Source organism: Battus philenor, unplaced genomic scaffold (genome assembly GCF_028537555.1).
Source record: "Battus philenor isolate CCGP_79_NKW_IND1 unplaced genomic scaffold, ilBatPhil1.0.hap1 SCAF_18, whole genome shotgun sequence".
NCBI lineage: Eukaryota > Metazoa > Arthropoda > Insecta > Lepidoptera > Papilionidae > Battus > Battus philenor.
This window is the reverse complement of record NW_027181680.1, coordinates 7663720-7691144: the sequence shown is the minus strand read 5'-3', so window position 1 is coordinate 7691144 and position 27425 is coordinate 7663720. Positions and strand designations below refer to the sequence as shown.

At 32.4% G+C, this 27425-nt stretch overlaps 4 protein-coding genes across 4 annotated transcripts; 3 read left to right on the top strand and 1 right to left on the bottom strand.

Annotated features, from left to right (window-relative positions):
• Positions 1-503: 503 nt before the first annotated feature.
• Positions 504-5041, bottom strand: LOC137920259 (cysteine-rich hydrophobic domain-containing protein 2). Its single transcript, XM_068763541.1, has 3 exons — positions 4830-5041; positions 3643-3853; positions 504-2003 (listed from the first exon to the last, which is right to left on the bottom strand). The coding sequence occupies exons 1-3, from the start codon at positions 4946-4948 to the stop codon at positions 1836-1838; spliced, it is 498 nt and encodes a 165-aa protein (XP_068619642.1). The 5' UTR covers positions 4949-5041; the 3' UTR covers positions 504-1835.
• A 2921-nt stretch (positions 5042-7962) lies between these two features.
• On the top strand, positions 7963-9927 carry LOC137920470 (larval cuticle protein A2B-like). Its single transcript, XM_068763838.1, has 3 exons — positions 7963-7968; positions 8279-8516; positions 9737-9927. The coding sequence occupies exons 1-3, from the start codon at positions 7963-7965 to the stop codon at positions 9925-9927; spliced, it is 435 nt and encodes a 144-aa protein (XP_068619939.1).
• Positions 9928-15709: 5782 nt separating this feature from the next.
• On the top strand, positions 15710-22952 carry LOC137920469 (uncharacterized). Its single transcript, XM_068763837.1, has 6 exons — positions 15710-15728; positions 15804-16284; positions 17429-17570; positions 18660-18766; positions 22122-22156; positions 22443-22952. The coding sequence occupies exons 1-6, from the start codon at positions 15720-15722 to the stop codon at positions 22950-22952; spliced, it is 1284 nt and encodes a 427-aa protein (XP_068619938.1). The 5' UTR covers positions 15710-15719.
• A 3325-nt stretch (positions 22953-26277) lies between these two features.
• On the top strand, positions 26278-27272 carry LOC137920468 (larval cuticle protein A2B-like). Its single transcript, XM_068763836.1, has 2 exons — positions 26278-26289; positions 26724-27272. The coding sequence occupies exons 1-2, from the start codon at positions 26278-26280 to the stop codon at positions 27270-27272; spliced, it is 561 nt and encodes a 186-aa protein (XP_068619937.1).
• The last annotated feature ends 153 nt before the right edge of the window (positions 27273-27425 follow it).

Sequence of the window (27425 nt, the reverse complement as noted above, 5' to 3'; positions counted from 1 at the left end):
GAATATATGACCGATGGTGCCTTAAGGTTCTGAGTAGAGACTAGGGTCCGCACGCACAGTGTAGGTCATTCACCCACAATATGGACAGAAGACCTTGTTAAGTTCGTCGGAAATCGATGGATTCAGCCGCTTCCAACTGGTCCTATAGGAAATCTGTGGGTAGGCTGATGTCCGGCAATAGACGTCAGCTGAAATTATGACGATGATGGTGAATTGTCACTAAATGAAAATTTAAGTTATATTGAAAAGTTTCATCACCGCAATTCAACCTATAACTGTAGCTTTTATCGCCTGAACTTAATAATCAAATAGTAGCAATCAACCAAGCACCGATTCAGTAGGTTTCTATCTTTTTTGTAAATGGTTTTTCACATTTTTGTAAAAAAACATCAAAGATGAACTGAATGTAGATATCTAAACTCCATATAGGTAGGTATATCCCTTTATGTAAGATGCATGGGTGAAATGTAACTTGATTAAAGGAATATGAAGAGAAACATACATCACATGGTGAGTTTTATTATTTGAACAAAAATATTCTATATTATAGGTACTTAAAATATTTACATTCACTTAAATTAAACTTAATGTCGACATACCCTGTTCGCTTTTCAACCGTTGTTCTCAACAGAAACATTGAGGTGGCAAGACAACATTCCCTTGTTTGTATTTAAGTGAGTTTGTTGATATAAAGAAAATTCGATTTTTTGGTTTTAATGTATATATATATATATATATATATATATATATTGCAATTACAGCATCTACCCACTGAAACCTTCGTTCACAACATGTTGAAAAGGGAAAAGAGGGCGAGAATGTTCACTAAAGTAATATACGTACTACAAAATTAATTTCCTAATAACACAGTCCCGAAAAGTTTCCCTAACGTTATTTCACAAAATAAGCATATGATACACACTCTTTTCTCTGAAAAATCTTACATCGAAGGTAAAGTCGTCGTTCAGGTACATGTTATATAAAACATACATAAATAAACATATTTTTGGACAGAAAGCAACAAAAACCGTTAATAAAAATTGATGTTAATATGTTAAGACTTGTTATGATCATTTAAAGGTATATAATAACAATCTAATTAAAGATAAACTTATTTGATGAAATTATTCACAATAAATTATTTGTTTGATTACAGAAATTTATATTGATCCTTATCAAGAAAAGTTACAAAAAGCTCTTCATTTTGTGATGTGCATAATCCATGTCTAGCTGTATGACCAGGAGATAATAAGTCTAAAAGTTTTATTCTCATTTTTAATTAAATTAACAAATGATCCACATGTTACAATATTCGATATGTGCGTTTACCTTAAGCAGTCAACATAAACTATCAGATAGGGGCATCCGCAGCAATGTTTGTATGGGAAGGTTAAATTCATGATGGAATTTTTTATATTGTCTATATTTCATCATGAAATATTATTTGCAACATAAAAATTAAAATACTGAATTTTGTGTTACATATTCTACCAGCCTCATTTTTAAATTTAGAATTACTAATACAGCAACAATGTCGTTTAAACAATCATCGGGTGTATTGCCAATCCTTAAAATGACTTAACACTTGTAATTTTAATATGAGGACTACTTTTTATGAAAAGCATGTTATTACTACATAGTACTTGTTTATTCGCTATTTACAATATACAGTGGCATTTCATGAATGACAATGCGTGTTATGTAGATACTCTTACAATAAATTGTACGTGGTACATTCCATTCTTTTATATTTTATCATTGTTAGTTGTGTCAAAAATTATTTTGTATTTAATATTAAGTATAAATTTATTTACAAATAATATTGATTGAGAAATTTAATCGGGCCTGTATATAGGTATTTTGGGTATAAATTCTATAAGAAGTACATACTCCATCATGGAAGAAGAATCGCAGTGTTGCTTTGTTAGTCGCCAACGTAAGCCAAGCTTGTTGTAAAGCCGACTGTTCTCCCATTCCAATAGCTTATTCAGTGAGTGTTGAGTCTGTAAACCAGAACATTATAAAATATATAATTATGAATACACAAATTTTTTATTAAATAATATGGTTGCTATGTTCTTAAAGATAACTAAAAACAACATACCTATAGTACATATGTAATCAGACAAAACATAAATATCTATTGAAAAACATGTAATTGCCTATATCTTTTATAAATATAACTTATTTTGCACAGCATGACTACATGGCATGAACAAACTAAATTTATTCAAACCAACCCTTGACTACTCAAATATGTAAGCAAATAATACTTGACTTCATATTATAGTAACTGCTATCCAGTCTATTTTATTCCATAAACAACATATATATACATTTTTGCCTGTTCATGTTAAAATGGGTACAATACAGAATGTTAAATATTAAAGAATATAAGCAGAGGTTCATTAAGTTTTAGTGCTAATATGATACAAAATTTATAGATTTATTATAATAGATATGTATCAAAATATCCTGGGATTTTTTTTACAATTACCAAATTTAATGATCTTTCAGATTTGAGTGTATGTTTAATTACACACTAATGAGTTTTTTTTGTATCAAAAATATTCCGGGATTTCTAGATAAAAAGTTAAGCATTGTGTGAGTGTACAAAGAGTTTATATAAAATTAGTTTTATCAGTAGATTATTTTACACTTAAATGGTTCTTTTGTTAATTTCTGCCTCTGAATTGTTATGTAATAGATTTAATTAAAACTGATTCAATATCACAATAAAATATAAAGAACGTCTTGCTAACTTACAGAAAGCGTCAGCATTCTGAATACAAAAAGGTGTTCTTTCTAGATATATATAGAGGATGCTACAATGAACTGGTTACCGAATTTGCTACAGTATCTCATTTTAATAAAATTTAAAATGTTTGGTTCAATAAGTTGTTGGCATAGACAGGCACAAAGATTTGTAATAAAAATGAAGTAAGAAGGATTTATTAAGTTATTGTGAAGCTTAGGAATGAATGGCTTGTTTTGTCTTAAGAATATTAAGATTTCTTCAAAAAAAATATTTGAGTTTTTTGAAGGCTTTAAGCAGATGCTATGCTATGGAACTTACGTGGCTTAAAGTTAAAAGATGCCATTTGTTATAGAGAAACTTAATCTGATTCTAGTTTCTATTAAAATAACCTTTTTGGCATTTTTCTCATGACATACACAAGTGGTCACTATTAATGATTCTTAGTGGATATAAATCAATAAATAATATGATTATATATTAGTAAATAATTTTAGCTGTATCTCTATAGTTTCTAATTAAAATATAAGTTATGTGAAAATGTAAGATAAGGCATATTGTTTCATTAGCCTCTTTAGTAGATCAATATCAATATAGATTTTTATAATAAACTATCATAAAACATTAATATAATACTTTTATGTTTTAATGACACCACATGTGTTAAAATGATGAATGAACATTACATGTACAAGATTGATTTTGTATATTAAAAAATATAACTGTTTCTTTATAAAAGAGGTGTATTTCATGTGTTGTCACTGTTATATTAAAAGGATGTCATGCAGATTATTTTTTAAGAATATATGTATAGCAATGATCCTTATAGAAATGACTGAAGAAAGAAATTTTATTTAATAAATGAATGTTTAAGAAAATTATATTACCCTTTTACTTAGACATATAACAGGCCACAGAGAGCATCCTAGTGTACAGCAACAGCAGACACAACCACAGAATAACCATTTCACATTAACAGGCAATGTTTTCTTTAGTACACTGTTGATTCGAGCTACTGTTGCTTGATATTCTTCTGGTGCGACTCGGGATTGAAGGCCAGAAGGGAACTCATTGTTAAAGCGGTTACTTAAACCAAATCTGAAAACAGAAATTGTCGAATAATAAAATAACCAACAGAATATTATAAAAGAACAGACACTGGTACAATAGATACTTATTGATATGTGATACTTATTTTTTTCATTAAATGGATTGTACTATATTCAGTAAATATAAAGTAAATGTGTGCATTTATCAGTGACTATTAATGAGACATGAGAATAAATAATTGACAAGTTATGTTTGAAAAAACAACAAACACTTAAAAGTAATTTCAATGTTCTAAAGTTTCTCTCATTGTTCTATGAAGGATCATGAAATTAATGGTATAAAATTATAAACAGTGAAGTGTTTAGTTTATTGTCAATGACAAATCTGTATAGCAGTTATTCAGTTACATTTTCTACAATCATTGTAGGAACTCAATAGCAAAAATAAATAGACAAAGAAAATTACCAAAGATGTCAATTGTTTCCTATGTCCTTAAATTTTACAATTCATGATTCACACTATTTATTTTAAAAAAGCTTCTATTTTATAAAGTTCTGTTTTAAAGACATTTGTAATAATAATCATTTTGATTTATGAAAAGTAGTTATTTTTTATCAGCATTATTTTTCAAACAAAAAGATCAACCATTGAACATTTCTTAAATTTTATGAATATAGCTGCAATCAATTCGTAGATATTTCAGCTAGACTGAAAATCTATTTTTGTTTCGGAGTTCTATAGTGCAGGAAAAACAGGTACATGTGTGTTAAAGAGCATTTATGTCATAATGAAGTAGTCGTTGACTTTACTGACATTAAGCTTGTTACTTTCGCTTTGTTGCAATTTTGTGTCCTATTAAATTTCATGAATTGGCGTTTGGTCAATGCCTTCGTTCGAGAAAAGCTTCAATGCCACGGGCGAAGACAAAGAAAGTATTACATGATTATGTTCTCAATTTTATAGAAATATTATTAGAAAACAAAAATTTCACTGTGGCGTAAACAGCTGAGAAAATAAACCTTACACTGTCATGTTACCAGCTCCACGAACGACGATCGGGTCGGGCACTAACGTCACATGTGTTTCTTCTATATTCTCCTCGCTTTCAGTTTCGTCCGGATATATTGCGTCGAAGTCTGCCATTTTCTTATTTACTAACTTAAGATATTAGAAACAATCTTTTATATTCAAACGACATAACAAAGCACAGTGTTTGTTAGACTTGAGTTTAATAAAAAAAAAGAAATACCAAATGACGTTTTCATAAACATAAAATGTTGTCATATACGATTAATTTTACTTTCGATACTGTGAATATGAATAGATTTTATAATAAAATTAATGTTTTATCTACATAAAATAATTAATACAAAATTATGTATTAAATCAATGAGATTGCGAGTAATAAAATAAAATCCATAACATCAATTAACAGATGGCGCTATAAAAATTGACGCAGTAGTAATTTTTTATATCGGTTGCACGAGCGATATGTGTCCGCCCACTCTCACTTCAGACGAGCAAATCTTCGAGCTACATCATGATTTTGATTCTTCTACGGTTCTCCTCATTTCTGATTCGATCTCACAGTGAAGCTTCGAGCAGAGCTTGATAAACTTTTTAATTGGAAAGCTCATGTAAAAAATGTATAATAACATGCCTTAAAGTATTAAAGAAATTAGCGAGTAAAAAGACTGCCTTAGTAGCATATCATGGTTATGGTAGTTCGATTAGTACCAAACTGGTAAATGTTTTTACAATATCAATGAATTCATGACATGTCACGATAAGTAAATTCCAAAAAGATTTATTACAGTTGTAATTATTTTAACGTGTTATTTTATTAAGTATTAAATAAATGTGTTAATATTATATTTCTTCTCAAATGTCCGCTTTAATGACTCCGGTAGTTTAATTTACTCAAAATTTGCATACCAGGTACTTGTGGTGGAACACGCTGTTCTGTTTTCACGTTGTTATTAACATATAATAACTTTAACAACCTGTAACCATATTTCTAGCAAATAAATTTTATTATTTATTATTTCGCAAACCTATCACTATACTCGTCCACGCCTTGCGTTGAAGTCCCCTGTAACAACTTTATAGTGAGTTTTGGAGGCACGTATGACTGAAATCTTCATACATTGCCATGTATGTACATCTGTATGACCTTCAAAGAATACCGTTTGGTTATTCTGAGTATCATATATGCAACCCTAGTAGACCCTCTTGATCTTGACAATATTGTTGACGAGATTCTCGAGGACAAAAAACCCACGCCTCGTAGTAGTACAAGTAGAACAAGTTACCTGACTTAAGACTTACTATGTCCTCATCCTCTCCACGGACTTCGGACAGTCCCAAGATACCCCAGCGTAACCTGTTCACCTCCTCGAACTCAAACAATAACTTCTCGACAGGCCGTAACGTGAGAACGTTGTATGTTGCCAGGGTCAATCATCGGTGGTTATGTTAGCTAGGATTTTTCCGGGTTTCTTAGTATTTATTTATTTATAGTACAATATTAATTATTAGATAAATATTGATAAATTATTGATAAAATTGTAATAAAGTTAATGTGTAACATCTTTCTGTGTTAAAATATTTATGGACGTTTTGCTAAATGCAGTCATAAATATATATTTTTATTTTAAAGACAGCGCCTGTCATTTTAATAACAATTGTAAACAATATGTTTTTTGAATCCTATGTAATTGTAAAGGCAAAGCTTGTAGTCACGTATACTTCAAATACATTAAATTTGAAAGGAAACTGATGCAATCAGCGCTCTATATTACCTCCCTCAATTGAAACTTCTTTATAGATCGGCTTTTACGGGATGACAGTCTACAGCGTTTTATATAAAAATCTTTAATTAATAATTTTATTCTATTTATAGAGCAAGATAAGACATTTATATTGTAGAATGTAATGAAATTTGCCCACAATAGATGTTTATATACTATTGTTTAGCATAAACAATACATGTCACATCAGTGCTCATCTTTCTTTATAGACGAATTTATAAGAGTTTTTTTTTTTAAATATTTAATACAACATATTAAGATTCTTGCCAAAACTACATAAAATAATGAAACATCTCTATCATGTATGATGTTATTGTATTTTATGATATAATAGTTATTGTTATTTTAAGTATATAGTCTACAAATGTCTGTATATTTGGTTGTTAGCAAAACCTTTCAAAAGTGTTATTGGCAATGTAGGATAAATCCTGACCTGACGCGATAAGTCCGATGACAAACTATTATGAATTATATGCACTGTCACGTAAGCACGGTGGTAAAGGTGCAGCTGTGACCTAAAAATGATCATGTTTGCAATGCAGCCTCCCTATTGCTATATGCAGCTGTTATGTGCGCAAAACAAAGTAATGATATTAGTAACTATTATTAAAAATTCAAACACGTTTGTTGTTTTATTTTAACAATTTGTGGGTAGCATCTTTGTGTCTTAATATCAACAAATCAAATTAATCAACACAAAAAACGTTTATTACATTAAAAGTTTTAATTCATAAATTCCTTCTCGACATTTATACAAATAACGGCGATACAATAAATAGAACAACTATAACCTATAATTGCACACAATATTTTTTTGAGGAGAGAATAATACATCAAATACATTCGACATTTTACCGTCATTATGATAATCATTTAAAGTATATATTTTTTTGGTTAATCTTAATATAATTTATTTTTTTAACTGTTAAAAAAACAAATTATTTTTTAATTGCAAGGTATGATTAAGTTATTTTTGTACATACGATTTATGGATGGGAAATTAGAGATTTTGAAATAATAGAACAAAACAGTTTTACAAAACGCGTCCTGAAATTAAAGAATTTATTCGATATTACTTTTATGAGATTATAGTTTATATTTAATATTTTTTTTAGATTTCTTCAAATAACAACTCTAATACTATAGTAATATTAAGCTTTGGAATTTGGAATGGCATAAATAATGCACATGTCTGATAAAGGGTATAGGGCCGTGACAATCCGAATGTTTTTACGAGGTGGGTGCAACAGTGCGTTCAGTCCTCGTCAAACGAGTATATAAGGAGTCTCGGGCACCCCTATGCATTCAAAAGCACACACGTCTTAGCTTCTACCGTAGGCTTGCAATATGAAGGTAAATATCACACTTCGTTATATATTTTTATTTAGCATATTATTTTTTAGATATTTAGTGTTATTTTTTAACTAATTAATTTTTCCCGTAACTGTACAAGAACGCTGTTACGAGAGTATGAGAGTGATTAAACGTAAAAATATTAATAAATTTATTTTTGTATTTCAAAATGTTTAATTTGGAATCCATTTCGACTATAATGAGACCTTTGGATTATTATTAAATACCACATAATTTATTTACAGAACATAACCATATATTATTTTTGATTTCGTAAACATTATTTGTTAATTTTTTTTTGTTCTGACAGGTTATAGTTTTTGTTGCCGTTTTGATGGTGTGCAGAGAGGCTGCGGGTGGTTTACCCTTTGCCGCACCGTATGCTTATGCCAGGCCTCTGGGTCTGTCGGTATCTGGACCGGCTCTGACATTCGCAAGGCCGGCTTATGCTTCCTATGCCCCAGCCATAGCAAAGGTGGCCCCTGTCGAAGATTATGATCCTAACCCCCAATATTCTTACGCTTATGATATTCAAGATGCTCTGACTGGTAAGTCCATTATTTAAAAGATGGAAATTTATTACACAGGCTCCTCTGGAACTGGCTTAGAGACATGCATGCTAAAGCATGTAGAGCTTAGAAGGCCTTCATTTAAAAATTCATGTTTTTAAACTATAGGTCTTATAGGAATAATTTTATAGTTTGTAGGTAATTAGGCAGTTTGACACAAAATATAATATTTCTTCCTTTATATCGAGCCATGCGAAGCGAAAATCCTCTCTAATTAAAAAAAAATCTCTGCACATTAATGGTCTTGGTGAATTTGTGGCTAGAACTTCGTTGTTCCATAGGTAAACCCTCGTTAATACTACTGGATCTCTGTCTGAAGAAACTGTTTTGTGTAAGAGTTACCGATATTCGGTTTGGCATTAGCGGAGTATTTTTTCTGCTTAAGAATAACCACGAGACAAATGTTTTATATGTTTATTTACCTTTTGGTATAATAAAATACTGTTTATAACCGTTGGTTCAAAGAACTCCATATCTATATATAAATGAAGATAAGAGAGAAAGAAGAAGGTTTTTATGGAAAGAAAACTTGACAGAAACTTAAAAAATAACAGATAATATTATGACTGTTAGAACTATTCGCATTTGACAACGTCATGCGTCGTTACCAACATCATGCGTTATACAGTAAGCATTTATTTTCCGGTGTTAGACTGTTCGCTTTCAGCCCCGCGCGTTTGAATTCGCGCACTGTAAATCTGTCATTTAACGGATGCATTGGTTAGTGTTTATCGAGTTGAAAAATTATTGATTAATTTCGCATTTTACTTATAAATAACTATAAATGAATCAATCACGTTGGCAATACAAATTATGAGCTTGTTTTTATAATAAAAACTAATTAGATTCGCACCCTCCATGCAGACCACAGAATATTTTGTTATTATCAGGTAAGAAAACACAAAAATGTAGTGATAAGTGTGCCCATAATTTTCTAATCTCTATTTATTTTTTTAAACAAACAAGAAACTATTCGTTGGGTCAGTTCATAAATAACAAATGTGGTATCCTGAGCTAACACTATTTAATATTTACTTTGCTTCGATTATACTATGCAAATAAGTGTTTGTTAGAGTTGTTTTGGAACTTTTAGAGGCCGAATTAAAAAAAAATCACATCATCTTTGTGTTCAGTAATGATTTTTATTTTATTTATATTTTAAAATATTTCTCTATTATTTATATGAGTTTTTTACGCAGGTGACTCTAAGAGTCAGCACGAGTCGCGGTCCGGAGACGTCGTCCAAGGCTCATACTCTTTAGTTGATCCTGATGGCACACGACGTGTAGTTGAATACACAGCGGACCCACACAACGGCTTCAACGCTGTCGTCCACAAGGAACCTCTTGGTGGCGTAGTAAAGGCTGTCGCACCAGGCTACTTGCACTAGAATCTTATGACCTATTGCACTTGTTTTATTACTTCTTCATTAAATAATATGTAATATATGTGTATAAATACACGACATATGTACGTACCAGTAGGGACGATTGAACAATGCCCATTGTTACTCAAATAAATCTTTATACAAATTTTGGAAAACGATACAAAATAATTTAAACAAATATAACGTCATTGTAACTTCAAATAATAACAACTACTTTTTCATAAAGTTTGCCTTAAAAATTTTGTATCGTTTTAGATAATGTCTTAATATTACATATAAAAAAGTATAAGCATGAAGTAAGAATAAGTGCACCTTTAAAGTGACCTGAATTGTTTACGTTGTCGATAATGTATTTTTGTTAATTATGTAGTGTTTGTGTGGATCAATGTTAATACTAGAGTAATAAATTAGAGGAATCGTATACTGGTTTTAATTTACTATTACAGTAAGTGAGAGCAATGGTAACCTTTAATTATACGTATTTATTAACGGTGCAGCATATCGAAAACCACTGGAAGGAAGGGTTATGTAGCAACTGCGGCATCATTAAAATACTATAGTCTATAGTCTATAGTCTCGTGTGGAGTTTTTGCTGTTAGCCTTGCGGCTTTTACAGCTTCATCGGAAATGAGTTCACGGAACGGAGGGGTCCGTAAACTACATATCAAAATACTATTTTAGAAGTTACCATCATTACTAAATATCGGACTAAAATATCATAAGCACACAGTTAACTTCAGTAATTTGAACATTATCACTACGATTATCCAGTGCTACTGAAATCGCTGTATCACGTCTTAGGAAAGCGCGGCGAGGTGGATATGTCTAATGGAATGGAGCAACTAATACTCCCCGCCCACCATCTTGTTACGCGAATACTAAATGTAATATACAAGGTAAATGTAATAAAATATACAATAATGTACAAGGGCTCGACAGGAATATAACGGCAGGAAAGTTATTTTATAAAATAATACTGCAAACAGTTTTGTATCCGGACATCTTAAATAATAGAATTTGCTTTCTTATGGCGAAATGCTGTTAGCGCTTTGGCATTTTCAAACAAAAAGAAGCAAATGCTTGACTTGTGCTTTCTGACGTTTTATTGTACACTTTTTACATTTCAGGAATACTTCAGAAACTTCAGGAATAGCGAGATATCGATTACACATTGTTATTCATTAATAATAGGTTAGAACACCTCAATACTTATCATAAGTAATGGTCAATTCATTAAGTGTAATGAACTGAAAGGAAATTGAAATTGAAAATGACACAAACCTATGATCAAGTACCTCGTCCTAGTTGTACCAATATAATTTCAAAAATCAAAAATAAATTATTGGAAATTTTAACACGCTAAAATAGTCGTAGCTAGCTCAGGAACAATAGGTTAAAAATATTACTAGTCGGACCCTCTTGCAGTTGGAATTTTGTAAAGTCCGACTTCATTTGATATCTACTCGGGGAAAGGAATATTCCTGCCAAATTTTAAGTGTCTAAGACTTATGTGATGAGTCTGTACATGGGTGGGAAATCTTTCATTAATTCTTCTACTTCTTTCAAGCCGCTTACGCCCACTGTAAGGTATAGGCCGTCCCCAAAGATCGTCACGATGACCGGCGACTTTGACTATGTCGTCAGTCCATTATAGTGGGAGGCTTGCCTACACCACGTCTACCGGCTTGTGGTCGTCACTCGAGAACGTTTCGGCCCCAAAAGGCCGCTGGCTACAGTGATGTGCCCCGCTCACTGCCACTTCAGACCACCAATTGTTCGATGTACGTCCACAACCTTAATTCTTCTGCGGATCTCTTAATTTCTGATTTGATCTCGCGGTGAAACACCGAGCATAGCCATAGCATGCGTGATTTTGAGCCCCAATCATTATTACCCAAAAATAAAAATGCGGTTTTTGAAGCAATTAAAATCAAATTGTTTTTACCGGACATAAATATAACGATTTACTCTCAGGTGTTCGCATTGAATCTTTGTTTAAGCAAAAAGTAAATAAAGGTGCACAATATCAAAGCGTCCAGTCGCTTGAGGCAACAATATTTATTAAGCAATATTTAAATTAGGAATCGAATTATTATCTTACAATTTGAAACTGATAGCCAGGTATGTTAGATATTTCACTCGGCGATCATTGAGTAAGTGTGACAACAGTAGTATTTATTACTGTAATGATACATAATTTTTTTTTCACATTAAAACAGCCTAAAATTGACGTCGTACTGTATGCAAATTATTATCACTAAAATTATGTTTTAGGTTATTTTAACGGAAAAGTGCGCTATTTAATGACTCCATCCGTACTTAAAGTCAGCTTATTAAAACAGATAAATATAATTTTATATTTTCAAGATTTGATTTGTAAAAAGAATTTATGAATTGCTTACATTAATTAATGTAACGAGAGAGGAAAAAACAAGACGGGTCAGCAGCATCCAAATATTTTTTTATAAGAATCTATGAAGTATAGTGACAAAAAAAATGTATGTTCTTATTTAACAAAACACAGTTTATTAACATAAAAAGAATTAGGATAATGATACTTTTTAGTTTCTTGTTTTAGAACTATGCCATTGTATATATATTTTTATATCTGTCTCGTTTATCTTTAAGACTTCCTGGCATGTTTTGATTCAGTAACAAGATTTTATTACAGCATTATGTTGGCATCTTCTTATGACTAACACAGAAGTTTTCAAGGAGTATTTTTTTTTTCTATTTGCGCCAGAACTTGTTTTAAGTGCATTATTTATGTAAAAAAATTTCATTATTACACGGCCTTTGCGCACTATACCCTTTCACCTACAATTTATTTCTGCATGTGTAGTTTTCTTGTTCATGTGCGCTTTTGTCGCAGATTGTGTTACATGCGCACACACTACGTGTGAGAAATATTACGCCACATCCGAATCTGGACCGGTAACAAAAGTTTGCGGTCGCTTGAACTCGTCTAATCTGTCCTACGATATTATTACAACCGGTAATTTGAAACTAGATAATGTTCAACGCTTTTTTTTAAATAATTGACTTATCAACACAAACATGCAAATAATTTGCCATAGATGTAACCATTATTTTTATGTTATTTCAGAGCTTTGTAATAAATGAACGACGAATCCTTACTTACTCTCATTATACTGTACGCTCACATGAGTATAGTCAATCTTTGTGCGAATGTCTTCGTTCAACAGGCGAAATCTGGCTAGTTTTAGTTCGTGAATCCTACAGTTCCGCGAAATCGGTTCAAATGAAGTTCCAAAAGCCTCCGGGCTAGCAACATTAACATCAACAGATACTATTTATATTTAAATATTACACTTCGCAAGGAATCATGTTAAATAATATTTAGATATGTAACAACCGAAAACGTTTAATGATAATTTACTTTACACGAAGATAACAGATAGAAATTTAAATCTTGAATGTAAATTATAAAAACGGTCATGCTGAAAGTAGTCACTAAGAATTAAATTACTTAATAAAATACACGTAATTTATAATCCAGTGTCCATACCATCTATTATGATATGTCTGTCCAATCAGCTCTAGATGAATTTGTCCCGTTTCCGGAATTTATTTAGTTTTTCGTATTATTATCACCTTAAGATAATTACAGTGACAATCAGTGTACACCATGAGAGTGCTAGAAGAACCCAAATTGTAGACACTAGAATTAGATTGAGTTCTTCTGTCATGGCATCCTTCAACTTGAAGGCCACGAGAATTTTAATAGCGCCTTGATCTAAGAATAGCATTTGCTCTCTGCCTTCACCACATCACAAGTCCATAAATGCCAGTAAGGCAACAGTGAACAGCCGGAAAAAAGGACAGATAGAAGAATGGTGTTCTTTTATTTAAACAACGTGCGTGCATAAATAATATTACTTTTTTGACATAATGAAATTTTAAAAAACACTTAAAATTATTTGACACTGGTTATTCACATTTTATTATCGTCAAAGAATCTGACTCCTTTTATAGAGGTTATTGACTTTATATCAAATAGTAGCTAAAAGAGAAATAATTATAAATGGCTCGGCGTAAGTAATAGCATGTTATACGAAACGAAGCGTAATGAATATTTAACGCTGTTTTCTGTGCATTTACCTGTAGTTATAAATGCTTACCGTAATTGACGTAACAGTCATAAATGACACGAACTTACACATTAAAATAACGAGTTTTGTAATTTTTTTGTTCAATTTATTATTCAATCCTTTTTTCGACAATTTTAATTTTTCCTTTCAAAAAAAATTGAGACACTATTTTTTTAAAAATTTTAAATACAATTTAAAATAAATATGTTTATCGTAACTAACAATTATTTAATACTTGGCCAAGGTCGCGGTGGTGAATTTTACATTTGTGTCGGATATCACCAACACGAACAACGGGATCGAAAAATCGACATATTTTTGGTAATTTTTTAAAATAATTTAATATACGAGAAAAAATCTTGGCGAATAAAAATTTCGATAGAAAAATCGTAAATCGTCATATTTATGATAATAATTAAAAAGAGATTACTTCAATTCACATATAATACATGTAAAGATCAATTGGCATCTTTATATTATTTGTTCTCATCGCGATAAGACGTGACAACCTATTTATCTTACGTGTTAAAGAGGAAATTAATTGCGCTTTATCTTATTTGTACTACCTTTTAGTCTTGAAGTATTTTGTTTTCAAGTTCTTAAATAATATAACAATTAATTAGTAGAAGTTAATACAGTTAATAAATAAATGAAATATCAGTACATGTGTAACCAGCACGCTCAATTTTTTTATCATTTAGCATTATTAAAAAAGTGAGTTACATTTTTTTGATACTGGATAACACGAGTAAACACCTAGAGACTTGTGTATAGTATATGAAAGAAGACAAGGCTCTGTTTGTAGATGTAGGAGCCAAGAGTACATGCACTGAAATTCATCATTAGTTAAGAAATTTAGTAAGTCGTAAGTAGTTTATCGTACTGTGTTAAACTATAAATAATGTCGCCTTATGTTCGCGTTATTCTCCTATTTTGTTACAAAAATAGCGCAAAAATTGCAGTATGACCGTTAGAAAAAGATCCAATTATTGTCAATGAGCTGTAATGAACGAAGTATATCTTCATTGGTATACGCGCCGGAAAATAAACTAAAATTTTCCGTAACAAAAATCGACTCAAGCATTACCTTCTATTTACGCAGTTCCATTGCTAAATCATTTGATAAAAATAAATATAAGAGACCCATGCTATCATTACCTTATTGATTTATATATATGATTTATTATTTTAGATTAAATCACTTATAACGTTTATTGCCAAGGTAAAATAACCTATTTCCCATACATAATAATTCGTGAAAGAATATAGAGCATTGCGTCGGTTGTGTATTACAGGAAATAATATTACTCATTTGTGTTACGTGGTACAGAATAATAAACAAAATTTAAACTCAAATATTTCAATATGTTTGTTATTAAACCCGTATCATCTTGTGATTTTTAAGATAACATATTACTATAATTATTAATAAAAAAAACCGAAGAAAATTTGTCAACTTTTATATTTTTTCTTGAGACGGTTGTCATGTATATCGATAGATGAATGCAATATACTAATGATAATTTTAATCTCGAATCATTTACAGGTGCATTACTCTGTGACAGTAATAGCAAGGTGTGCAATACGGAACATTCGAGTGAACGCCTGCTTCTATAAATACGACCAGCGTCGAACCTATATGCGCCATTTATTCTCAACCCTTTCAACGAGCCGGCTTGCAATATGTTAAGGGTAAAATAACATAAATTACTTCTGCATTACTTCCGAAATTATTCAGTGAGTTTAATACCAGTTTTTTCATTGCAGGTGTTGTTTTGTGCATGCGTGGTGCCAGCGGTCGTGAGTATAATAGTGACAGATTATCCCCCCACTAGTACGGAATACAATTACTCATACAACGTGATAAATCCTTCGACTGGCGACGCAAAGAGTATGCAGGAGGTTAGACACGGCGGCATTGTCCGCGGATCATACTCCCTCATCGATCCTGACGGTATACGGCGCACAGTCAAGTACACAGCTGGACCAAAAATCGGATTCAAAGCTGTCATACACAACGAGCCAGAGAATCCTCCGATTCCAGATTACAGCTTACAAACTCGCCACAATCAGGCTTCGATAGGTTTAGCACCTATACCCTACGTCCACAATACCTTACCAGGTCGGCCTTACCTTCCAGTTTTCAAAAAGGTTAACCGGGCATACTTCACTCCAGGTAACCCAGGCTCGCGTAGACCGGCATTAAATGAAGGCGAATACTTTATCCCTAACAAGACTTATCAGTCAAACAAAATTTGATTATTTGTAAAACGCTTTAAAGTTTCGAACAATACTATGTTCTAATTGTGATATAATAGTCATACGTAGTTAGGTTATTAATTTAGCAGTCATCGGAGAAATGTTTGAAGCAAAAACAGTCCTCTTTTTTTTAAATTTATGGAATAACGTTGGATTTTCAATTCTGTACGAAATTCTTTGTAAAACAGTTTGTGTTTTGTATTTTCACAAGCAGCTATTATTATCTAACCATATACTTCTGTAGGATTTAAATAAATGTATGTATGTGTGTGTTGTGTGTTACAGTTTGTCAAATAAGACTGTTAAATAACTTCGATTATTCATCAATTTAAATTCAAATTTGTATACATGTATTTTAGTATTATTGATCGAAAAGTTCTTAAATCATAGCCAAAATATGGTTGATTTTTGTTAACGTTGAAATAATGTAATTACATAATTTGTAACAATAAAAAACTTATTTCATTTTATTCAATTAAAAGGATACGGTAGCAAGGCTAAGGAGTGAAGTGGTGGAACGGCCAACATCAAGGTTGTGTGGGGAAGTGGGTCGGCGAGCGGACTCTCTTTGTGACCTTACTAGTCCGCAATATACCCGAACAATAGTATAATACAGCGATTCTAGAACATGTTTTCTGTTTCAGCTGGTGTCTAGATTATATTCTGTTTTCAAAGGTTCTATGTTAAAATTTGTTAGTTTTATGTTTAAAAAATTATGTAAATTAACTGATTAAATGTTATTATGTAAGTAACGTAATATTTTTTTACGTCTAACTGTCGGTGTCTGTACGAGCATATCCATCAAAAAAGCGTGTAAAACGCTATAAAAATCTTATTTCAACAAAAAATATTACTTATGCGCTAAAGAATTACAATTAATGTCAATTATTGTAACAATTGTAATATGTTCCTTGGTTTGTAATTTGTTGTACTAGTATTAAGTGAAAATATTGTATCATTTTACTAAAAGACAAATAAAGGTGGTAGCGATAATAACATTAGTATAGTTATTCGAAATTACTTTATTTATGCAAATTAATTATAACCGCTATTGCTAAAGTATATCGTAACATTTTGAAGATAATAATACTAAAATTATGTAATTGTAATGAAATGAGATGTAATTCACAAAGGAGCAACAGGACATAATTCAAACCAATATCCACATCCACACCGCTTCGGTTCGCCCATGTGCAACCACATGTATTCAATGTGGTTGGTCTCCGGATGGCAGACGCAGCCAACGATGCGTTTATTGAACGCACTAGGTATCAGGTTTGGACACTGCCACGTTCCTGGACCTATGGCAAAAATAATTCGCTATAATCACTTTTGCCAACGTGGCTCGAAGAATTGCTCTTCTGCAGTGGCAGCGAGTATGGCAAACCGCTCATGCAGTCAACGGTTGTTGGGGCCGAAAGGTTCTCGATTGGCGACCACGAGCCGGTAAACAAGGCGTGGGTAATCCACCTTCTAGGTGGACCGACCACAAAGTTAAGGTCGCGAGAAGTTTCAGGATGCAGCGTAAGTCTGTTCATCGCGGCGATCTTTGGGCAATGCCCATGACTTGCAATGGAGCTTTATCGATTTATATGTTTGGTCTACAAAAATGCGTTGTGCAAACAATGTGATATAATAATTAGTTAAAAGTAATCAAGACCAACGAGACGCACTAACGTTTAGCTTAGCTTTAAACACAGGGTTTTGCATTATATTACTTAAAATTAGTAATAACTAAAAATATATTAAGGTAAAAATAGCAATGTATTATTATGCGATCCACTTCATCATTACCACCATTCTAGCCGATGGGCGTCTACTGCTGGACATATGCCACTTAATTTTTTTTTTTTAATTAGACTGGAAGCACTTACCATTACTTAATCGTTGTTGACTTCATAAAGCAACGACTTGATATTTTAATAATTTATGTACAACTTAACTTATTTCATATGATAGTAATAAAAGACGAACTAGCTAGTTTAAAGATAATTTAAAAATAAATTAAATTATTAAAAATCGACAATAGAACTCTTTTCTGATATTTTCATGTACATTACGCCATGTTGTCATGTATTTTCACAAATTGTCGTTAACTTCAAGACAACTTTACGTCATCTTTATACAGGTTGATTGGGTAAAGGCGTATAAGCATGAAAAGAGATCCTTTGCCCGTTCTTCTCGCTTATTTTTGTATTGCTTAGTCGTTAGCGAAAATCTTTAAAGTTTCTACACCCCTTTTCAATCACTCTGTATAAAGTGGTCACTTTCGCATTCAAGAAATGTAAACAGTCATTGACTATAAAATGACAATTCGTTTAATATTATTATTTGGCAGGATTATCAAGTAACCTTTTTTTATAGCCATCATGCGAAATGGGTCGCAGTCACCGGCGAGATGAGCCAAAAGTTCGCGCTTTTCCAGGCCGGTCACGTGGTCCAAGTGGTCATGCATTTTTGCCCTAGTCCCGGTACGTAGCAGCGACAATGAACGCCTTCTCCACATTAGTACTGTCGACTAAATAAACAAAAATCATTTATAAATACATTGTAATATTTGTAGAAGAAACGATAGGACATATGTTTCGGCATTTATTCGCAATACACTCATTAAACACATTTTTGGTTGCAATACACCCATTAAACTTATATGTCTAGATTTTGTGTACTAGAATGTTTTCTACCTTTAAATTACCTTCATCACTAACTAGTAAGTTAAAAATCGCGAGAAAAGTTATTAAAATGAATTAGAATCGTATTTAATTTTTTTAAAAGGTAAAATGCTAAGTAAAATTTGTACGGATTTTTATTAAACGCCTTTTGAATACTGCACCGAAGTAGAGGCAAAGTGGAACATGTTTTTAATGATTACTTCTAAGTAGGCGGTTTGGTTAAAAATATTATATGCAGATTTAAATATATTTGTGTGTCTATAAATAATACGTCTCAAAATTTATTATCTATATTCACAAACACAAAGTCTGTCCGACAATGCTCCGATCAGCAAAAAAAAAAATACCATGTTTTGCAATGACCAAGATTTGGAACAAAATCACTTACCTGTTATAAAAATTGTGAACACGGTATTTATTTTTTTTAAAAACATGCGCCGGGAATCTGTTATTAATATTCTTAATTACACGTGATAACAGATTTCGCGAGTTAATAGCATACATATACTCAAACCATAAATTTAGATTTTTCGAATTTATTACTGCTGAACATGACCGTTACATCATCAAAAAATATCATCATAATCATAATGTAGCGTATAGATGCCCTCTGCAAGTTATAGGCGTCCTCTGAACATCCTGGACCTGGACTATGTGGCCGGTCAATCTAGTGGATGGCTTATCCACGCCTTGTCTACCGACTCGTGGTCGCCATTCGAGAACCTTTTGACCCCAACGACCGTCGCTTTCGTGATCGATATGCCCCGCCCACATCCTCTACAGAAGAGGACTTTTTTTCTGTGGATCGCATTACTTCTGATTCGATCTTGCAGCGAAATTAAGAGCATAGTATTCTTCATTACTTTCTGGGTGGCCTTGAGCTTTCTTATAAGGCGCATCGTAAACGACCACATCTCCGATCCGCAGTTTTCACTAGCAACACACATTGGTGAAAGACCTTAGCCGTTAGGCATTGCGGTATTTCAGACAAAAGGATGTTTCAGAGCTTTCCCAACGCTGCCCATCGATCGGATTTGACAAAGATTCGACTTACCTAGCTTGAAGGTTTGTCGTAGGGATTTATATGTAGGATTATATATGCAGGGATATAGTCTATAACTTTGAGCGTAGCATCTCCGAACTACTGTACTAACATATTTGATAAGATACTTACATATTTTAATTGCTTGCGATTTAAAATACTTTGACAATTTCAGATAATCTGTCATTGAGTTGTTTATTATATTTTTTTAACAGCATCCAACGTTTTGTAAATACCAGTAACAGTTACTGGTAGGCAGCAAAATCATTCAGTATATGTTAAAAAAAGAAATAATATTTTTATCTCATAGACATTTTTGAATTAATGAATGAATATAAATAAAGTATATAATACGTATTATTTTTGTTAAATGGTACACATAATATCTATTTTTTACAGGGAAGAGCATAAATGAAAATCTTCGATGTAAATATTCGTTTTTCTTGTTACGCAATTTTATAAAAGTTTTAATTCATTTAGTTTTCATTTACGAAGATATAATCTTTTATTATATAAAATATTCCTTAAAATATTAAATATTTTTTATTTTTATTTTTAGGTTCTCATATTTCTCCTGAAAAATTAAATTGTGGAGGATTATACGTGGAGGACGATAATTATAAGATTACGAGATATACATATGTTAATTGACACGTTCTCCCCTTTGCACTTTAAGATGTTCTGATTTTAAACTGGTATACTTGACTTTTTAAGTAAAGACTTTTCAGTAAAGACTTTTATGAAATGTTTATAATATTATTTGTACATTTTTTTAAGTAATGTAATGACATAATTATCTATTTCATTTCAATGAAGTAAAACTATTAAATCCACAGAATTTTCCTGTGATTTTTTTTGAAATAATAAACACTCAACTTAGTTCATTTTTGTGTAAAATTATTCCTCAAAGTATTTGTGCTATATTGTATTGTTATAAACTTAAAAAAACAAACATCATATATCCTATTCAAGAGTTATAATATATCGTATATGTAATAAACTTTAACCAAATAATTCAGTGCACTTGTTAAATTCTAAAATATAAATACGGGAATTGACACTGACAGTTTTAGAATAGCATAAATTATTAAGATTATCTTATCTGACAATCAATCGACCATTGGATTTTGTAAAATCATTGTAAAAACAGTAACCCTACTCATTTTAGTTAATCTTTTATATAGAGTTTTCCAACACAGCCACTGCTTCTTCGGTGTAGTCCACTGTGAAGAAGTTAGTTTTAGGATTAAAACCATAGATCCGAATTTCGACACTTCTGACAATGTCAAATACAGCATTTGAGGCACCATCGTCGAATTTCAATATAATTTTACGAAATTAAATTATGCGACCGTGGTTTTGAGCTGCGATTAAAATTTGTAGCAGAAAGCTTCCAAACGCCTAAATACTAATACCTAAATACTTGAGCAAAATATTTAGAACTTAACTCGTAACAATACCCAAGCTAGCTTAAACTTGCTTGCTATTGGATAACTGTCTCGTCAGTCCTCAAAATTGGGCTATGAAATTGTTATTATGTTGAATACATAACAATGCTCTAATATCATTTTAGGGATGCGCAAATTTGCTAGAGTAAATGACAGAATGATTGCTAGGGAAAGTTTACGAAAAGAATTCTATTTTCGAATTTTAAATGTTTTTTTAACCATCACTAAGCTGGCTAGTTTCAAAAACCTTTATAACTTGTAATTTTTACAACTTTTGATTTTATCTAATTAGACATGGCAATTCAATAGAAAAAATACTACTAGAAAAAACAAGGACTGAATGAAATCTATCAAAATGCAACAAAATACATCCACAATGACTCTTGCGTCGGTGCAAAGCCGGCCCAATTTAAATGCGAATGATATTTAAGTGACAGATCGATCATAGCCCACTTGTTTTTATTATCTTGTTATACTAACCGTTTCGGAAGGGCACTGACTCCTTAAAAAAATGGCTTTGTGATGCAACGCTTAAAAGCGACCGGTTTATAGTCGTGTGTTAAACGAAAGCGCAATGGCATAATGAAATGCCCCGGGCAGAGGTGAGGCGTATAAAAACTCTCAGATGCTTTGTCGAGACACATTTAAATTGAGTTCTTCTTAGAGCTAACACAAGTACTCTACAAAATGGCTTTCAAGGTGGGTATTATATTTATTTATTAAAATTTTCTTAGATACATAATGTAAAATTATATAAAAAAAACAAAATCTATACATACTTAAAAGTTTATAGTCAAACATTACTTTTTGACTGTAAATTTCATCATATTTTCCTTTTTTAAAACTTATATATCTCGTCCCTCACCGGAGGCTTGTGAAACATCAAAGAATAATAATAATACAGGCTTAAACAGTATTCTGCGTATAGAATATAACAAGAGTCTATTTAAATATAATCTTTAATAAACTCTTTTTTTTAATTTAGCTCGTTATTCTGGTATGCGCTATCGCAGCGGCGCAAGCTGGGGGAGTTGGACCAGTGTCCTACATTGCGCATCCAGCCCCTGGTGCCTACGCTGCAGCTTCTCTTGTTCACTCGGCTCCAGTGGTACACGCCGCTCCGGTAGCATACTCCGCCCCTATCGCTAAAGTCGCTGCAGTCGCTCCCGAAGAATATGATACTCATCCGCAGTACAGCTTCGCTTACGATGTCCAGGACGGCCTTACCGGTGACTCGAAATCTCAGCACGAGACCCGCGATGGGGATGTAGTTCAAGGCTCCTACTCCGTAGTTGATCCAGACGGTGTCAAGCGTACTGTCGAATATACTTCTGACCCACATAATGGTTTCAATGCTGTCGTACACAGGGAGCCACTTGGTGCACCCATCGCCAAAGTTGCTGCCCCCGTAGTTCATGCTGCGCCAGTAGTCCACTCAGGCCCTGTAGTCCACGCCGCTCCCATTGCGTACTCTGCACCCGTGTACCATCACTAAGAGCTTGATATCAGCTAGTCATTATAAAACAAAGAAGTATTAATTATTTTTATAAGAATAAGTTAATAAAGATGTTTCACTAAATTTCTGTTTTTTTATTATATGTACACAAAAGTAGTATTTTAAAAATCCATAGTTTTACTTTATTTTTTTATATCCAAACCAAATTATTTCTTAACAATGTTAAGTTCGACTTATAACATATTAGATAACTTAAACTATTTTTTAAAAAACTGTTTTTTGATTGAAGATATAATTATCTCACTGCTCAGATTTTACATCCTAAGAGCTTTTCAATTGTTTGCTTAAAACTACATATGTGCATAGTGTGATTAATAAACTGGACAAGCCATACGAAATCATTACTGCTTACAGTGAACAACGATTATTTTAACTTGTTTCGTAATTCAAAAACTTTTTTAATTAAATAGTTAAATTCTTACCAGATTAGAATTATTAACAAATTAGAAGATTATATTTCACGTTAATTTAGATCAAAACCAGAGCCTTATGAGAACATCTACCGTTAAAATGTTGGGAAATTGGCGATAGTGGAGAATTAATTCAAACTACGTAATCTACTTTAAAATTATTTAAAATTCAATAACCCAAAATATAAAACAGTTTAATAATTTATTAAAAAAATCACAAAAGTCTTCACTAATTCGGTCTGACTATATATAATAACTTAATCTCCTGAAGTACTAGACAACCATTTTTAATTGGTCTTTAACAAACTTTAGTGCATTGATTTCTTATATAATAACCAGTCTATAAAGATTGGTAAACTTGAGTTATGTACGTATAACGGTAGTTATATGATACAAATTATTATGTGAAGTAGAAGTACGTGAATTAGAAAACTAACATACTTCTACTTCACATACGTCTATAAAATTACTAACTCTTTTATGGGCATCTATGTACAATTTTACAACACACTGCTATGTAATAGCTTCAAAGTATTATACAATTAATTAAAAGAACATACAAAACAAAGTGTTAAATATTGTGAGAGTAATCTCATAAAAATAAACTGTGTGAGTTTAGTGGGTTCTTCTAAGGTCAGCGCGCGTCTGGATATCCTATAGCTTTAATTTGAAGGATGCCATGATATACGAGCTGAACCTAATACTAATTGATGTCACATTGATATTTTCTGTACTATGAATTATTAGTTATCTATCTATCTAATATTAACTAGAATTTACGTGATTAATTTTTTAGCGATTCCTTTTGTATGCGATGAAAAGAATTATAGCGTGCAGTGATAGCTGTTAATAATCCTTGGTGAATAATGAAAAGAATAATTATAAAAATGACAACGTAGTTACGTTGACATTTTTATAAATATTTGTAATCCAAACCGATTTATGCGCCGAATTGAGTCCCATCTTTACAGGACATCCTGACTATATTGATAGAGAGATGAAAGTTGATGAGAATTTTTAAGTATGTAAGGAGCATCACCTTTATATTTTTGTTTTTATTATGTTATTAAAAGAACTATAAAAATATTCGTGTTTACTTCCTACCGAGGATATCAGAGAAGTCATTTACCGCTTATTAAAATTTTGTTTTATACATAAAAGTCATTTACGAGATTATTATGAAAATGTTTAAATCTTCTAATATCGTATTCTTCATAATTGACAAACGAGTGCATCTTGAAATACCACGATTCAAGCAATCTCGATTTGTTTCTATGCAATCCTTTCTTCTACTTTCCTTGGGAAACTTATAGAAAGTTCATTTATATTATCCTGGAGTGGAGACGATCCAATAAGGTCCGCCAGCGTAGGACATCAACGATCTATAAAGCCCTGCCCTGCCCATTTTATAGATCGTAGGTAGACGCTGGATGCAGGCCGCTTCTCACCGGTCCTGTTGGAAATCTATGTGCTAGGCACGTGTCTAGCAGTGAAGGACATACGGCGGAAATGATAATGATGATTATCAAGAAAATTAATATATATATTATAACACTATAGTGGATTAACACATATATTTATTGGTCAAATGTAGTGGTCAAATATTGTAAAAACAATATCTCTAGATTTTTAGCAACAATCATTTAAAAAATGTATGATAGTGTCATTTACAAACATTTTTTGGAAATGCAAAAGTAAATTCTTATTTTAAAATACGGTCAGAATACGGAGAAGTCGCTTTAGATATTGAATAATTTTCAAAAGCACAAAACATCATATGTAGAATAAGTAGTTGAAGCGCATTTTTACTGTTATAATGCAAGACGCATTATGGCGGTAACCTTTGCACTGTAAACAGTCGTCCTCGTTGTGCAAAGCGAATAAATTCATATCGTCTTTAAGTTCGACATTACCACCTGGTAGTCCTTGCGCCACTGCTTGATTCATGGGTCGATCGGAACTTGTCATCGGTCGCGTTTCGATATTAGGCCTCTCGGACAGTCATAAGCGGAGACGTCAGCGATTCTTTATTATTTAAGTAAATACTATAAAAATTTAAACGAAGGTCATCCATTCAAGTCAGCCGATTGAGAGCACTCTGCAAGGCATAGGTCTCTCATGAAGATCACCACATTGGCAGGTTTAACGCTGCTGCAACCGCGACCATAATTATATCGTCGGTTCACCTTTAGGGGTGGGGGGGGGGGTACACACACCGCATTACTGGCTCTACAAACATAGTTAATATTATTTCAATTATTTTCTACTTTCCTGTCAGCTTCGACTGTGTTCAAGCAAAGGCCTATAGTGAAGAGGTCTATATCTCCCCTACCGCGTGGTAGTCTTCGCTTCGCATTTTCCACCACACTTCATTCATCTACATGGGTATACTTCCTCGCGAGCTTAATTTAGATGAAGCTGTACAAAACCTAACGCCTAACAGTCAAAACTTCAAACTCCTCACCTATTAATACTTTATTCCACGTAACATATTGTTAGCCTTGGGATATTCCTCTGCTTGGAAACAAGTATCATAAATACATATTTTTTACAAAAAAAAACATGAAATTCTAAATTTAATATATTTGTACTACTATATAGAGAATGAAATTGTGTTATTAGAAAACTACACATTTTTTAGTACGACATATAGATGTTATAATAATTGTTATTAAATTATGTGGATAACATTACTGAATATTATCAACATAGAGTTCGTCCACGAAGTTCAATAAAACAGCCTACCTTTTCCGCTCTCGCTTACACTATAGTACATTCCCAAGTCCGAGGGTGCGTAGCCTGAGGCATTGCTCTTATGGTATAAAATACCAAATTTCTTTTCATTCTGCACACTTTCCTTGCTGCGCTTCTTTAAGACATACGAAATCGGAACAATGGCTTTTAAAGTGAGTACATTTTATAAATTTAAAAAATAAAATCTAGTAAATACATATTTATTGCGATCGACACAAAAAATAAAATTTTATCAATATCTTGCTTGCATTTTTGAGTTATAAATAACGATAAAACAGCTATTTATTCTCTCGAATAGGTTTTGCTAAGAAGGTATCCAAAATCAAGACAGCCAGATATAACGTATATTTAAATGTGTATTCACATGTACTGCATTCAAATATACTGCCAGGATCGGTATGTTGATTCTATCGAGAAGAACCTGGCAGGAAACGCGATGGTTTCTTTTTAACACGATCACTTTTTTCTTTATATATCTCCATTTTTTTCTTTTTCAGTAAAAAACAGCATAATACTAATTCTAGTACGCACGTTTATCTCTTATTTAATCATTAAAGAATTATTAACCAGGTGTTTTCCTTTTCAGTTTGCAGTACTTGCGTGTCTGGTGGCAGCGGCCACCGCTGGCGTTATTCCTGCACCTCTATCCTATACTTCTGCTTACCATGGAGCGCCTGTGGCAATATCAGCTCCAATTGCTAAGTATGCAGTCGGGCCCGTTGCTAAAGTTGATGCTGATTACGACGACCATCCACAGTATAGCTTTTCATATGACGTGCACGACGCTGTGACCGGGGATACGAAATCGCAACACGAGAGCCGAGACGGTGACTTAGTGCAGGGTTCTTACTCTGTCGTTGATCCTGATGGTACTCAACGCACAGTCGACTACACTTCTGATCCAACCAATGGATTTAACGCGGTGGTTCGCAAGGAGCCTATTGGTGTAAAAGTCGCTGCTGTAACCAAGGTAGCTGCCCCTGTCGCTTACCACGCGGCTCCTGTTGTCCACGCTGCACCAGTAGCCTACCACGCTTCCCCTGTGGCCTACCACGCCGCTCCCGTAGCTTACCATACCGCCCCAGTCGTACACGCCTCTCCCCTAACTTATTCCGCACCTATCTACCACCATTAAAATGCAATAATAATTACTTTTTACATTATAAATTACTTTAGCATATTTATTGATATGAATAAATTCTGAATTATATTTTTAGTTTTATCATATATTGTTTAGAACGTTTGTGCGTTATATTTACTTTATTAAATTATCTTCATATAAAATTAT

Coding starts and splice junctions, on each gene's coding strand:
- LOC137920259 (XM_068763541.1), bottom strand. CDS start 4,948: ATGGCAGACTTCGACGCAATATATCCGGACGAAACTGAAAGCGAGGAG. Junction 3,854..4,829: donor GGAGCTGGTAACATGACAGT/GTAAGGTTTATT, acceptor TTCTGTTTTCAG/ATTTGGTTTAAGTAACCGCT. Junction 2,004..3,642: donor TTATATGTCTAAGTAAAAGG/GTAATATAATTT, acceptor TCTGGTTTACAG/ACTCAACACTCACTGAATAA.
- LOC137920470 (XM_068763838.1), top strand. Junction 8,517..9,736: donor TATTCAAGATGCTCTGACTG/GTAAGTCCATTA, acceptor TTTTTTACGCAG/GTGACTCTAAGAGTCAGCAC.
- LOC137920469 (XM_068763837.1), top strand. Junction 16,285..17,428: donor TAACAAGACTTATCAGTCAA/ACAAAATTTGAT, acceptor TAATTCACAAAG/GAGCAACAGGACATAATTCA. Junction 22,157..22,442: donor TCTACAAAATGGCTTTCAAG/GTGGGTATTATA, acceptor TTTTTAATTTAG/CTCGTTATTCTGGTATGCGC.